At 42.0% G+C, this 14,975-nt stretch overlaps 2 protein-coding genes across 4 annotated transcripts in view; one reads left to right on the top strand and one right to left on the bottom strand.

Annotated features, from left to right (window-relative positions):
• Positions 1 to 3,068, top strand: part of sipa1l3 (signal-induced proliferation-associated 1 like 3) — an 83,623-nt gene extending 80,555 nt beyond the window's left edge. For all 3 annotated transcript variants that reach the window (XM_031743925.2, XM_039622712.1, XM_031743926.2), the window contains one exon: positions 249 to 3,068. In XM_031743925.2, coding sequence (XP_031599785.1) covers positions 249 to 434 — 186 coding nt within the window. In that variant the 3' untranslated portion in view covers positions 435 to 3,068. The remainder of the gene's footprint in view (positions 1 to 248) is intronic.
• Positions 3,069 to 4,064: 996 nt separating this feature from the next.
• On the bottom strand, positions 4,065 to 9,491 carry LOC116323629 (ribonucleoside-diphosphate reductase large subunit). The gene is made up of 4 exons (XM_031744001.2): positions 9,280 to 9,491; positions 5,508 to 7,489; positions 4,545 to 4,733; positions 4,065 to 4,456 (listed from the first exon to the last, which is right to left on the bottom strand). The coding sequence occupies exons 1-4, from the start codon at positions 9,296 to 9,298 to the stop codon at positions 4,265 to 4,267; spliced, it is 2,382 nt and encodes a 793-aa protein (XP_031599861.1). The 5' UTR covers positions 9,299 to 9,491; the 3' UTR covers positions 4,065 to 4,264.
• Between the last annotated feature and the right edge of the window lie 5,484 nt (positions 9,492 to 14,975).

Here is a 14,975-nt window from a genome sequence, read left to right as displayed (position 1 = left end):
GAGAACCTTTTGTTTTTCTCTCTAAAGCAGGAACCCTCTGAGGTTAAAGTACCAAATAATCGATAATAAGTGACTGTGGAATCATGTCTTCTTAAAGACTTCAAATATTTACATGTGTTGTTGATACTGATGTATGTTTAAAAGCTGCATCACCTTCATTATGAGGCTCACATGTATTTGTGGCTCCATGCAGATGTTATTTGGTCTTAACTGAACATTGCCTTTATTTCTCCTCCTCTCTATCGCAGGAGAAACAAGATAAGGTCATCTTACTCGCTGAGATGGCCAACCTGAGAGAGAACAACCAGCGGCTGCAGGTGGAGAGCCAGACCGCCAGCGAGCAGCTGCGCAAGTTCAGCGTGCTTCTGACCAATCTCAACAAGCCGGGCAGCGACCACGAGGCTCACTCCTTAGCCGACTCACAGAGGGAGTGATCGACAGCCAAGGAAGAGAGTGAGGTTCAGGCCGGAGGGAGGGGCTTTCAGTTCCCATGATTCCTTGCACTCACAGGGGCGGCAGATGTCACATTCAGCTTCCACTGGACTGCCTTAAACCAGAGAGAAAAAGAAGATCTGGATTTTTTTAAACCCTTCCAGTAGAGAACCTCCCTCTCTACACGCTCCCTGCTCTGAGCCTGTTTATTTTTCTAACTGACGTCTGAATATTTGTCACACGGTGTAAATACATCTGCTACTATGCCGGAGGAGCGAGCAGGAGTGGAGATCCTGACTGTTTTAGAGAACACTAGATCACCTGGAGAGGCCTAATACTGTTCCTGCAGCCAATCAGCCAAAAAAATAAATAAATAAGACTGCATCTCCCAGAATGCACTAGAAGAGAGGAAGCTCTACAGACGTGGTACTGTAGATAGATGCCTGTGTGGTACAATTCTCATATATCAATATTATCGACAATGTACTGATATTGTATAAGAGACGTACTAAAGGTGTGTGTTTGTGTGTGTGTGTGTGTGTGTGTGTGTGTGAGACTGATGGTACAAAAGTGAGAAGCATTACAGCACAGCATTGTTTGTGCTGAGGATGTATTTTATTCCTCGTGTGTGTGTGTGTGTGTGTGTGGACAGCGGAGTGATGAACAAACCTGTTTACTGTAATCTGAACCCTGTGGGCCTCTCCGCCGTTTTCCTGCCCTCCGTTTACACGGGTGACCCGCGGCGGCCCACAGATGTGAATCAAGCCATCAGTGTGCCGAGAGCAAACGGTCGCAGAGCTCGCCAGCGCGGCGGCGTCGTATCTCCCACACAGAGCGGCGTCCTCAGCAGTGCCCGATCATCTCAGACCTGAATGAACTGATGGTTGCTTTAACCTTCAGCGGGTCCTTTGTTTGGTTTTAGTTGCAGAATTTTGAGACTTACACTTACCTGCTTTCTGGTGAAGAGCTTATTCTGAAGTAATGCAGTTGGCGTAGCCCCACATGAGCCCAGTTTTGACCATATTGTTGTTTACGTTTTGGGGAATAAAGCATGGCGAATAAGCTTTCATTTTTACCTTTTTTATTGGACGTACCAACTGCTGCCGCTGGATTACTGTAAAACTGGAGAAATCTTTAAAAATCAGCCAACTTCTCGCTCCTGGTAGCTCTCAGGAGAAGAGCTGGTAGTTATGAGGTGGTTCGATGGCTGTTATTGTGAAATCAAATCGCTTCCATCACGTCGCTGTAACCTCTAACTGACGTCCTTTAACAAACCTTGTGTTGTTTATGATTTAGTGTGTCAGGCAGCAGAGCAACCCGGTTGTTGTGTTTTTGTGTTTTAAGACGTCACAAACTGAACTGGAGTGCATAAAGCATGTGCAACAGCCTCACCAAGAAAGTAAATAAGTGTATTTTCTCAAAGTGTCCACAAGTCTTCATGTATTTGTGATCCAGTGAAGCTCCGTCTCCAGCTGAGCGCACTCACAGGAAACATGTACTGTACCTGAAAGTCCGTCACATCAGGACAGATGTGCTTGTTTGAGAGGACTTTTCCTGTGTTTTATACTGCGACAGTGCTCTCAGTGATACTGTGTACTGTATTTTTCATACAGAAACGTGTTTTTGAATGCTGGCAGTGAATGGACAGTACACCCCAACCCCCTCACCCCTCCGCCCTGCTAGAACTGTACTGCACTCTCATCTCTCTGATAAAACAGGAGGTTTCTCTTTTTCTCTTTAACTGGATCTGTTTAAAGTTTCCACTCAGGTTCCTCAGGATGCTGTTAACGACACTCGACCGTCGGGGGGGGGGGGGGTTGATGATGACAGACGTCACCCTGCTGTCTGCACCGTTGTCCCTTTAAATGTTTTTGGGCAGCAGGATGTTTTAAATTTCTGGAAAAGCCAAAAAAAACCTCTTCTGTTTTTTTGTCACTGACCCCGGAGGATAACTACCGCCTTTCTCCCCCCCCCCGCTCCCCTCTCTCCCTCTCTCTCTCTGCACCCGCTTTAAACCCACCGCCTCCTTCTCTGGGTTGTTGTCATCCCAGTTTTTTCTTTGTCTTTTTTGTCTTTAAGCAGCTTCATTCGGGTTCCTGTTAGCAGGATGTCCTCCATCCACACAGCTCTGCAGGTGTAGCTGTGATTTTAGTGTCTTCAAGTCTTAATCTTTAGTTTGCTGATGTAAAAGGGGCAAGGTTGGGTTTTTTTTTTGTGTTTTACATATATATAAATCTTGTTATGTATAATTTTAAGCTATTTAAAGCATACACAAGGACCCCTGTTGAACAAATACAATAATGCATTATTACTGGTAATATTGTATGACTAGTTGTTTCCTTTTTGTTTTTGTTTTTTTTTAGATGTTAATATTTTTATAATTTATTTTTGACATGTTGGCCACTGTTGCAGACAATAGTGAAGATGAGAGGGTACTGTGTTTTCTCTCCAATTCCTCCTTCCTTTCTCCTCAAGCCTCATTGTTCCTCTTTCCATCGAGGTTTCCTGTGTTCTGCAGGAATAACTGAAGCAAGGGTTTGGTTTTCTTTGGGTTGTAATAACGTGTACATTTTAAAAGTGTAAATTATGTTTTCATTATTTTATAAAAAAAAATATATTAAAAATAAGTCAAAACATTTACTGGTTTCTGGTCTTTCAGTTTTTGAGCTGCGGTTTAAAAATAACCTGCTTTTGGTTTCAGAGTTTAGAAAACGACTGCAGGGTTGTAAGGACGAGTTATGAGAAGTTAGTAAATTTCGTGTATGTAAAGAAAATGTTTTTCACTTAAACTTGAAGCAGATTTTTGCTGCATTAACAGTACATTTGGAAAAAAAAAAACATCCTCGTGGCTTAAACTGCAATTAAGCTTTTTATGACCTAAAATTAATTTTAACTTACAGAAAGATATTTGGTGATTTCAGGTTCTTAATGGTGAGACTAGCAGGAATAAAACGACTGTTTTTGGCTGGTTGATCCTGTCATATCTGTATTTTTGCATGATCACTCGTTCAAAATAATGCTGTTAACAGGAAAACGACACAGGAAATTATAAAAATGTATTAATCATTAATACATGCAAGGTAGCTTTGCATGAGTCGGAGTTCAAGCCTTACTTATTTTAAATTCAATTTTATTTATATAGCGCCAATTCAGCGTCTTTATAAGACCAAACAATAATACAGAAAAAACAAAACCCTAGCACTCATGGGAGCAAGCGCTTTGGCAACAGCGGGAAGGAAAAAGCTCTTTAATGGGAAGAAATCGCTGACTTTGCTTCTATCCCTCTGTTTTGCTATACAGGTTCCTGGTTGAATGAATTAATCAGTACAACATTTGGTTAATAAACTGGTAAAAACAGTCTCTCCCATTGGTGTCCGACAAAGATAACCTGATTAAATTTTTAAAAATTCACTATTTAAATTATTTCATTTATTGAGGGGGAAAAAGCTATCCAAACCTACCCGACCCTGTGTGAAAAGCAATCATCCCTCTTTGTCATAAACACTTGATTGCAGTTCTGTTAAGTGTGGCACAATTTTGTCACAGCAGTGAATACAACTAAAAAAAAAAACATGTTCAGTCCATTTTGTTTATAGCAGACAAAGTGTCAATGAAACAGATTTTACACGATCAACTTTGATCCAAAACTTTATTTTGTGTTAGAAAAAACTCAAATGTACATTTTACAGTAACTGCTTTCTGTCTTTGCTTGAGTCAACAGGAAGTTTATTTTATACAATACTAACTGTACCCCTCTGAGTTTAACTGAACTGTAGTGGAACAAGCTTCAAGCTACAAAAGGAGATCCAAGGCTTCAGCAGGTCGGAAACGTTTACGAGCCGCACATCAGGCACTCGTCCTTGTTCTCCAGAGAGCACACCATGGCCGCCTTGTTGCGCTCTTTGATCTCCTGCTCCGAGGACGTGGCCGGCTGTGCCTCTTTCAGCTTCTCCTTGTTCAGGGTGAACTGGATGGGGTTGGCGGCAGGCTTGGTCCTCAGGTAGTACATCCCAGTCTTCAGACCCTGCGGTGGGAGAAAGAGGGAGTTATTTTAAACCCCAACATGTCTTCACGGTGAGGTTTCACTCCTCCTCGTGCAGCTCGACACTCACCTGCTTCCAGCCGTAGAAGTGCATGCTGGTCAGTTTGCCGTAGTTCGGCTCTGCTATGTGGATGTTCAGGGACTGGCTCTGGTCGATGTAGGCCCCACGGTCGGCGGCCATCTTGAGTACAGTTTTCTGGGAGATCTCCCATACGGTTTTGTACAGCTGCTTCAGATCATCCGGGATCTCATTGATGTTCTGTCAAAAAATTTTAAAAAACAAAAGTTTCAGGTCCAAACACAAAGGAGTAAAAACAAGAAATAAATAACCAGCTGAGCTTAAAACATCTTAAACTTCTCAGCTGATGGTATTTGGGACACAAAGACCAGAATTTTGGGCTAATGTGATGCTTAAAACAATTTTCCATTCAATTTTATTTAAGTAACACCAAATCACAACAACACCCATGTCAAGGTGCTTTATTTTGTAAGGTAACAACAACAATTGAGAGAAAACGCCAACAGATGACCTAGCAAGCACTGCGTGACAGTGGGGAGGAAAAACTCCCTTTTAACAGGAAGAACCAAGCTTTAAGCAATTTGCTGTGGAAACGAAATCGTTACAAAAATAATTGGACCATTTCAAAACGTCAGACTGAGATGACGGATTTCCTTCTTCGTGTTTTCACCGATTGCTTTTGATCTTCTAAATATTTGACTGTTTATTGATTTACTTTGTGGCACCTGATCGAAATTCGTTTTTTTGTTGATGAACTAGAAGACCAATTCAGGATCAAAGAGAATGAAAAACAGCAAGAGATTGAGTATTGCCTTAATTTCATTATGCTTATTTCAAGAGTCTTGAAGCTTTAAATGTATGTATTTAAAAGCAGTTGAGTGGCATTTTATCATTTACTGTAAAGGAAATGTTTGGAAATCAATATTTTAGGCTACAGAGAGAAGTTCACACGTAAGAAGCTGGAACCTAGAGATGTCTGTCATCTTTTATGGTTTCCCTCCTGCTGATGATTACCTGGATGGATCCATTGTGAGCGATCAGCTGGTTCTTCATCTCCTCATTCCACAGGCCCCTCTCCGTCAGGTCTTTGAGCAGGTGGGGGTTGACGATCTGAAACTCCCCCGAGAGCACCCGGCGGGTGTAGATGTTGCTTGTGTAGGCCTCGATGGACTCATTGTTGCCCAGGATCTGGGCGGTGGAGGCCGTGGGCATCGGGGCCAGCAGCAGGCTGTTCCTCACGCCATGTTTGGCGATCTTCTCCTTCAGCAGCTTCCAGTCCCACAGGTCCGTTGGAGTCTTCTCCCACATGTCGTACTGGAGAATGCCCTTACTCACCGGCGAGCCTTCATACGTCTCATAGGTGCCTAGCTCGGCACCCAGCTCGCAGCTCGCTTCCAAAGCGGCATAGTAGATTGTCTCAAAGATCTGGATGTTGAGCAGTTGAGCCTCGGGGCTTTCAAAGGGATAACGCATGAGGATGAAGGCATCAGCCAATCCCTGGACCCCGATTCCTATCGGCCTGTGGCGCATGTTCGACCTCCTGGCGTCTTCCACCGGGTAGTAGTTGATGTCGATAACCTTGTTCAAGTTCCTGACAATTACTTTGGTCACGTATGCCAGTTTTTTAAAGTCATAAGTCCGCTCAGGGGTGACGTACATGTTGAGAGCGATAGAGGCCAGATTGCAGACCGCCACCTCGTCCTTGCTAGTGTACTCGACGATTTCCGTGCAAAGGTTGCTGCACTTGATGGTGCCCAGATTCTGCTGGTTGCTCTTCCTGTTGCAGGCGTCTTTGTAGACCATGTACGGCGTCCCAGTTTCTGTCTGCGACTCGATGATTGCATACCATAGCTGCTGAGCCTTCACCACACGCTTCACCCTCCCCTCCCTCTCATATCTGGTGTAGAGTTCTTCAAACTCCTCCCCCCAGCACTCATCCAGTCCGGGGCAGTCGGCTGGGCACATCAGGGACCAGTCTTCGTTGTTCTCCACCCGCTTCATGAAGAGGTCAGGGATCCACAGGGCGTAGAACAGGTCCCTGGCTCGCTGCTCCTCCTTTCCCGTGTTCTTCTTCAGCTCCAGGAAGTCAAACACATCAAAGTGCCAGGGCTCCAGGTACATGGCGAAGGCGCCGGGTCTTTTGTTGCCCCCCTGATCAACATACCGCGCTGTGTTGTTGTACACCCTCAACATTGGGACAAGCCCGTTGGAACAGCCGTTGGTGCCGGCGATGTAGCTCCCCGTGGATCTGATGCAGCTGACTGCCACGCCAATCCCTCCGGCTGATTTGGAGATGAGGGCGCAATGCTTCAGTGTGTCGTAGATCCCCTCAATGCTGTCATCCTTCATGGCGAGCAGGAAGCAGCTGGACAGCTGCGGCCTGTTGGTTCCAGCATTGAAGAGGGTCGGGGAGGCGTGGGTGAACCACTTCTCTGACAGCAGGTTGTAGGTCTCGATGGCCGCTTCGATATCCGTCCCGTGGATTCCCACAGCCACCCTCATGAGCATGTGCTGCGGACGCTCAGCTACTTTGCCATTGATCTTTAGCAGGTAGGAGCGCTCCAGAGTCTTGAAGCCAAAGAAGTTATAGGAGAAATCTCTGTCATAGATTATGGCCGAGTTAAGGCGGTCTTTGTTTGCAAGAACAATGTCGAGTGTGTCTTTCGAAACCATGGGGGAGTGGCGTTTGTTCAGGGGGTTGATGTAGTTGTACAGGTCCTCCATGACGTCGCTGAACACCTTCTTCGTCTCTTTGTGCAGGTTAGAGACAGCAATGCGTGCGGCGAGTATGGCATAGTCGGGGTACTTGGTTGTGAGAGTGGCAGCGATCTCCGCCGCCAGCGTGTCGAGCTCCACGGTGGTGACGCCGCTGTACAAACCCTGGATGACCTTCATCGTGATCTGGGCTGGGTCCACAAACTCCATGTTGAGTCCATAGCAAAGCTTCTGGATGCGAGATGTGATTTTGTCGAACATGACGCGCTCTTGGCGTCCATCTGAAAAACAGAGAAACCCGTTTTTAAAAAAGGGCGACTGATTTTATGAATGCAACAAACTTTAATCCGGTTTAAAACAACCACGGCTCGTATATTTTTGGGTTCAAGTTTGTTTTTAAAGGTGAATAATGACGTCAACATACTTAGAGCTCAGGTTTCCGTTCTTCTCTTGTGTGATGTCAAGGTACCTGAGGTACCTACATCCCCAATATATTATTGGACATCCCTAATACCTCCCACCCACTTCATAACGTGCTGGCTGGTCACAGGAGCATGTTCAGTGAGAGACTGAGATTACCAAAAAGCACCACTGAACCACACAGGAAATCATTCTTGCCTGTGGCCATCTCCCTGACAGGGCTGTGCGATATGACCTAAATCTCATATCCCGATATAAGACGCTTCTCATCCCAGTAACAATATATATCACAAAATAGTGCATTTTCTGTAAATTCTGTGAATCTCAGGCAACTCAACCTGTGTGAAGTGTTTTCGGCTGGCTGTCGTGTACCTGGAGTCGAGTGTTTTGACCGATGCATAAAACTTTTATATATATTTATATTTACAGATAGATAGCTAGATACAAGTTGTAACAGCCGCCACTTTCTTTGTATTTATTACATGGCGTGCTGCAGGGAAAACCTATTCTAACGTTTGAGTCTAAGGTTTATTTTGGGCACCTGATGGCTCTTTTTTGGTGGTAGAAGACAAAAAAAATTTGCTGTAAACAGTGTATTCTGCATCACCACGAAACAAATGATAGCGTATAATTTAAAACGATAGATGTTTTCATATCATCATCCGATATAGTTCGTCATATCGCACAGCCCTACTCCCTGTACAACTCCTCCATCTAATACACTGTAAACACTACAATAGTTACACCCTTTTTGCACATGCTCTACAGTAAAATAGCAAATGACAAAATTCACAGGTTAGAGTCAAATGTCAATCATATATATTCCACCCCTGTAATATTCTTTGTCAATATTCTTGATGTTTATATGACCTCTGTAATATTCTTGATATGTATAATTGAGCCATTTGTATATATTAGCTCTATTTCTTAAATAACAAGGGGCTACACTGAGGCTCAAAACGGCATGAAGATGACAATCATATCTTTAGAAGAAGCTCAACCCAAAAGTAAAGTTTCTTCCTATGATGCATTTTGTCTCTATTAATCTTTTTTCTTTGTCTTTTGTCATTAATCTTTGTCTACACTCTTCTCTTGTTCAGTTGTTATTTTCTTTCCTCTCTCTGCTCCTTTTCCTTCTTCATCTCCCCTCATCCTCCAACCAGTCGATGGTTGCCCCTCCCTGAACCGGGTTCTCTTCTTGATGATTGGGAGTTCTTTCTGCCAATCATCGCCAAGACCTGCTTATTGGGATTTCCTCTCTCACACTGTAGGGTTTGAACATTACAGTTCAGATGTCCAGATGAATCACGTAAACAAACTCTGAACACAGTGTCAAAACTACCTTCAAAGTGGAGGTGTTGTAAGGGTTTATAGATCTTCTTTATGACGTTACACTGCGAGGCTATAAAAACTTTTGGCGCCTCTTTTAAGACAAAGACTAAGTCGATATTGTCGAACTACAACCGACCCCCCACTTAAGCACGTTTAACCTCCACGTCAGGGGGAACGGTGCAGCACTAACCAGCTCCTCACTAGTCCAGGTTAACCAGCTTGTCGCTAAATGATGTAACCCCACAGCAGGCAGAATCACGTAACACCGGTAACTCCACGCGAAGCTAACCGAGGCCTGCTACAACATCGCAGCGCTCACCTCTTTTGACCACATGCATGTTGGCGGGCTCAGGCGTCTCTGTCTCAGGGGCGGGGATGTGAGCAGCTCTCCAGGTACAGGTCGAAGCTGTTCGCGGGATCACAGCGAGCTGCTGGACACTAACTTGCAGACTGCTCGCTGTAGAAGCGCGCGAAAGACTCCCAGAAAACCCGCTCACCTCGTATAGGGCTTTGGAGTTGACGTCACGCCGCAATGCATTGTGGGAGCGCGGCATCATTTTCGGGGTCTACGAATCAAAACAAACACACTGTGTTGTAACGACGGTTACAAGAGTCAGCGCGTACAAGTCGTCATTCAAACAAAGGTAAGTCAGTCAGAGTACTGCGTGTGAAATGCGTTTGATTTCCCTGCAAACATTCAGATTAGTGCAGCATAAATTCATTCATGAGGGGGAAATTACAGTGAGAACATGTGGAGGCTCTGTTAGGTGGATAACATAGTGAGTTCAGTGCATTGATGTGACATTGTCCTGAACGATTTAGTTATTCTTTATGGTTAAAGAAATTGCAATGATTTATTCATATTTATTATAAATAATACATCTTGCTTCAATATTTGTATCTTACGGTGGCCCCTAGAGACAAAGCATGTACAAACTCCAAAACACTTACAAATTCCAAATAGCACGCACAAACTCCAAAACACATGCAAAATACAAAACACATGCAAAATACAAAACACGTACAAAATACAAAACACATGCAAAATACAAAACACGTACAAAATACAAAACACGTACAAAATACAAAACACATGCAAAATACAAAACACATACAAAATACAAAACACATGCAAACTCCAAAACACATGCAAAATACAAAACACGTACAAAATACAAAACACGTACAAAATACAAAACACATGCAAAATACAAAACACATACAAAATACAAAACACATGCAAACTCCAAAACACATGCAAAATACAAAACACGTACAAAATACAAAACACATGCAAAATACAAAACACATACAAAATACAAAACACATGCAAAATACAAAACACATGCAAACTCCAAAGCACAACGGAAGTGCTCCAGGACGCTAGGGGCAGTGTTGAGCTTTTGTTACCTAGTAACTACACAAGCCAGGACGTACCAATTACCGGATTTGGGCTGTATCCCAATTCAGGGTCTGCAGCCTTTTTTTTCCTCACTTTATTTATCTCATTTTAGACATACAGTCAAGGGGTCTGCAGCCTTAAAGGCCGCATTTTAATGCCAAAGGCTGTCCCAATTCAAAGGCTGCTCGAAATGCGGCCCTCAAATGCGTTCTTCATTTCCCTGAATTTTAAGGATGGGTCAGTGTAGCCTTCATGGCCCAACATATCCCAGACTTCATAGCGCGGCGGTGGTGTGGATAATTTTGCCGAAAAAAACCGTGGAAGCGAAGCGGCCGAAGAGTACTTTCAAAAGTAAGTACTGATTATTATGTCACTTATTTATGTGCAAATGTTTAATAATGAACAACATTAAAACATTACTGTTGGCCACATGTCGGGAAAGTTATGTGCCATTAGCGATGTTTGTACTAACTTGGTTTTAAAGCCTTTACTTCAAAATATACGCCGTTCAATAGTTGACTTTAATCTTAAAGAGAATGTGATGATTTTATGGATAATTAAAGTCAGTCATATATCCACAAACACAACAAGCTGAAAGTCAGTGATGCTGCTCGGTTTGCAGTCCTGAATATCACGGCACAAGCAGGATTCACTGCACTGTTAATGTTAGCTATGTTATATTGCTGCCTCTGTTCGGTGGTGTCGAGCCAAACGGACTTTAACGTGTGTTTGAACGAGCTGACGGTTCACTCGTTAAGCTGAAAGAAAGATGCTTTAATCACAGGAGTCACACATGTGTCCACTGTACCATCTGGGAACTCTTCTTGTTTAGCACTCGTAATAACACAAACACTAAATCCTCCTTCTCTTGTGCTGTTTTGTAGCAGTGTGTACACCTGAGACTGTCACCTGTCTGTCTGTCCTGCACTCTCTCTCTGTTTCTTTCTCTCTGATTGTGGAATAAAAGTATGAACATGTATTTATAAGTTACACTTGTGTTTGAATCCTGCAGCTTATCACACATTTGATTTCCATTTGTGCCAACTGCAAGTGTCCAGAGTGAGGACAGACTGAGGGACCCACTGCTGCACATCATCTGTGAGGCTTTGCACCCCTGATGATCCACCAGGACAAACTCAGCAGTGTGTGAGGAAGAGGAGGAGGAAGAGCCAGCAGTAGCTGACAGATGGAGAGAATAGAGACTGTTCCTGTTTGTGAAGGACTGCTAGGAAAGTTTAACATAACTAATTGTCTGTCCTGAATCAGTCTTATTAGGTAATGTTCAAATAATGTTATCATCCCAGTGTTTTCAGTGTGGGAGAAAGTACTCAGGGCCTTCAAGTTACACACTATGAAAGGCAGCAACAAGTTTAATATTCAGAAACCTAAAGTATGTATCAGCAGCAGAATGGAGCTAAAAATAAATGTTTGTTTCAGTTCTATGAAGCTTTGAGTATTTTGGATTAGTAGTACTGCTGTGTTTGTTGCATCATATTACTGTAATTGTTTATATGCTTTATATATTCTGAGCTAAGTTGATCTATAGTGTTACATCATATTCTATAAGGATGTTATGTGTTTGTATAGTTTCTGCCCAGTTTGACCCATTTAGCAGAAGTTAGCCTGTTTAAGGCTCTGATATCTATTCTGTATGACTTAAAGCAGTTATGACATGGTCTGATTTTCTCACCCAATAAAGGAATATTTAATATATCAGTCTACTCTTCATTTTATCAGAAACAGTTATCACAGCTTGTACATTTTCTTTTTATAAATATATGTAAGCAATGAGCCAAATTTAGTAATGCCAACATACTGAAGGAACAACATTTGTCTCTTATGTATGATACACCTATATATGCACTGTCAAAGATACTTGTCTTTGAGTGAAGATTTAAGGTGATAGACTAAGGAGCTTGGAAAGAAAAGGTGAAAAGACATAAATAACTGCAACTAGAATCTGTACTGAAGCTCAGTATTTGACACAGAGTTCATGTTCACTGCTGTAATAGCTAATAATGATTAATATAATAACTATAATATTGGCCATATTATATTTACATTACCAAAGTGATATGACTTTAGTCTCATGAAAAACATTAATTAATTGTTATTTACTAGCTAATCTTAAAATGACTGTTCAGTGCAGAAATGAAGCCCAAAAGTCATGTTTTACAGTCCTGTGGTCTCAGCCTCAGATACTTATTAAATCACACACAGCTCTTGTAGAAACAAACAAACAAATGAACAAAATATGTTCTCCTTCATTTCTGTCAAACTAAGTTGTATGACACGTTTCCAGCGGTTAGTATAATGGTTGCTAGGCAACCTGGGCAGCGCGACGGAGACTAGACCGTCCCATACAGCCCAAACTTGCCGTTTATTTTGCAAATCGAGCTCAACACTGCCCCTAGCGTCCTGGAGCACTTCCGTTGTGCTTTGGAGTTTGCATGTGTTTTGTATTTTGCATGTGTTTTGTATTTTGTACGTGTTTTGGAGTTTGTATGTGTTTTGGAGTTTGTATGTGTTTTGTATTTTGCATGTGTTTTGTATTTTGCACGTGTTTTGGAGTTTGTATGTGTTTTGTATTTTGCATGCGTTTTGGAGTTTGCATGTGTTTTGGAGTTTGTATGTGTTTTGGAGTTTGTATGTGTTTTGGAGTTTGCATGTGTTTTGTATTTTGCATGTGTTTTGGAGTTTGTATGTGTTTTGTATTTTGCATGCGTTTTGGAGTTTGCATGTGTTTTGGAGTTTGTACGTGTTTTGTATTTTGTACGCGTTTTGTATTTTGTACGTGTTTTGTATTTTGTACGTGTTTTGGAGTTTGCATGTGTTTTGTATTTTGCATGTGTTTTGGATTTTGTACGTGTTTTGTATTTTGCATGTGTTTTGGATTTTGTACGTGTTTTGTATTTTGCATGTGTTTTGGAGTTTGCATGTGTTTTGGAGTTTGTACGTGTTTTGGAGTTTGCGTGTGTTTTGTATTTTGCGTGTGTTTTGTATTTTGCATGTGTTTTGGATTTTGTACGTGTTTTGGATTTTGTACGTGTTTTGGATTTTGCATGTGTTTTGGAGTTTGCATGTGTTTTGTATTTTGCACGTGTTTTGTATTTTGCACGTGTTTTGTATTTTGTACGTGTTTTAGAGTTTGCATGTGTTTTGGATTTTGTACGTGTTTTGTATTTTGCATGTGTTTTGGAGTTTGCATGTGTTTTGGAGTTTGTACGTGTTTTGGAGTTTGCATGTGTTTTGTATTTTGCATGTGTTTTGGAGTTTGCATGTGTTTTGTATTTTGTACGTGTTTTGTATTTTGCACGTGTTTTGTATTTTGTACGTGTTTTGGAGTTTGGATGTGTTTTGGAGTTTGCATGTGTTTTGGAGTTTGTGCGTGCTATTTGGAATTAGTTCATGTCTTTTAATGAACTTTGTGTGTGTTTCAGGTGCTGCACTCTCAAAGACTGAATGAACCAGCATTGCAGCCATGGGTCATTGTGAGCATCACAGGGAAGGTTGAAGCCGCCCACTGCACCTGTATGGCCGGAGTCGTGGAGACCTGCACCCATCATGTCACTGCTCTTCTGTTTAATGTAGAAGCAACAGTGCGGATCCGTGGCACAAGGACTGTTACAGATGAACCTGCATACTGGGTTTTGCTGGGTAATGTGACCAAGATACAGCCAGAGGTTGGCCCTAAGATAGACTTCTCCTCTTCAGCTGCCCAAAAAATGGCTCTTGATCAAAACATAAACAGACCATCGATATTGAAAGGTAAAAGGAGCAGTCCTCAAAAAAGAAAAATCCCACCTGCTACTGTGGAGGAGTTGTCACTGCTATAATGCCATAATGTTTTATCTAGGGGTCTAGATTTATGCCTGTAGTGCACTGCCATGTAAATAATTTGCATTTACTGAATATGTACTGACTGAGTAGCACTGTTCAAAAGTTGAATAAAGAAACAAACTAATTTTGCCTCTTTTTTTTATTAAAACCACTTTATAGAACATCACATCCGTTACAATGTAGAATCCATCTCATTTATAGTTTACAAATGACAAAATGTTTACATAAAATCATGACAGTGTTTACATGATATCACCCACTACTAACATTATTTACTGTATCTTTTGAAAAAAAAATAACACTATTTATACAGCAAAAGACTTAAGAATATTTAACAGGAGCAAGTTTCATTGTTCCCTGGTTTTACTACCACACTGTTCAACAGACGCAGCAAACCTTCACCAGCTTATCCTGAAGGGTCACCTCTTCACCCTCACATGGAAGAAGTAATCTGATTGGCATGGTGGTATGTTTGAAGCAGGTCCCTTGTGTAGCACTGGAACCCAGTCACAATGTGTTTCATCCATTTCATAGGCTGGTTTACCTGCAATAATGCCAAATAATTAGAAACTCTATAAATAGAAGGTGGTTCTGCAAAATCACTCAGTAGGATGTTTGTTCTAATTTGCTATGACCTCAGAGCGCGTCGAAAATAAAACTAATAGGCTATAAAGAGTGATATGAACATATTTAGAACTTACAGGAATGAAACTGTCTGGAGCACACCAACAGATATTTGGAGATGGAAGAGTATGGAAGGCGTCACCACGGAA

The sequence above is a fragment of the Oreochromis aureus genome, linkage group 14 (genome assembly GCF_013358895.1).
Source record: "Oreochromis aureus strain Israel breed Guangdong linkage group 14, ZZ_aureus, whole genome shotgun sequence".
Classification (NCBI taxonomy): domain Eukaryota; kingdom Metazoa; phylum Chordata; class Actinopteri; order Cichliformes; family Cichlidae; genus Oreochromis; species Oreochromis aureus.
Note: the sequence above shows the minus strand (reverse complement) of the source record. Positions and strands in the feature narration are given on the sequence as shown.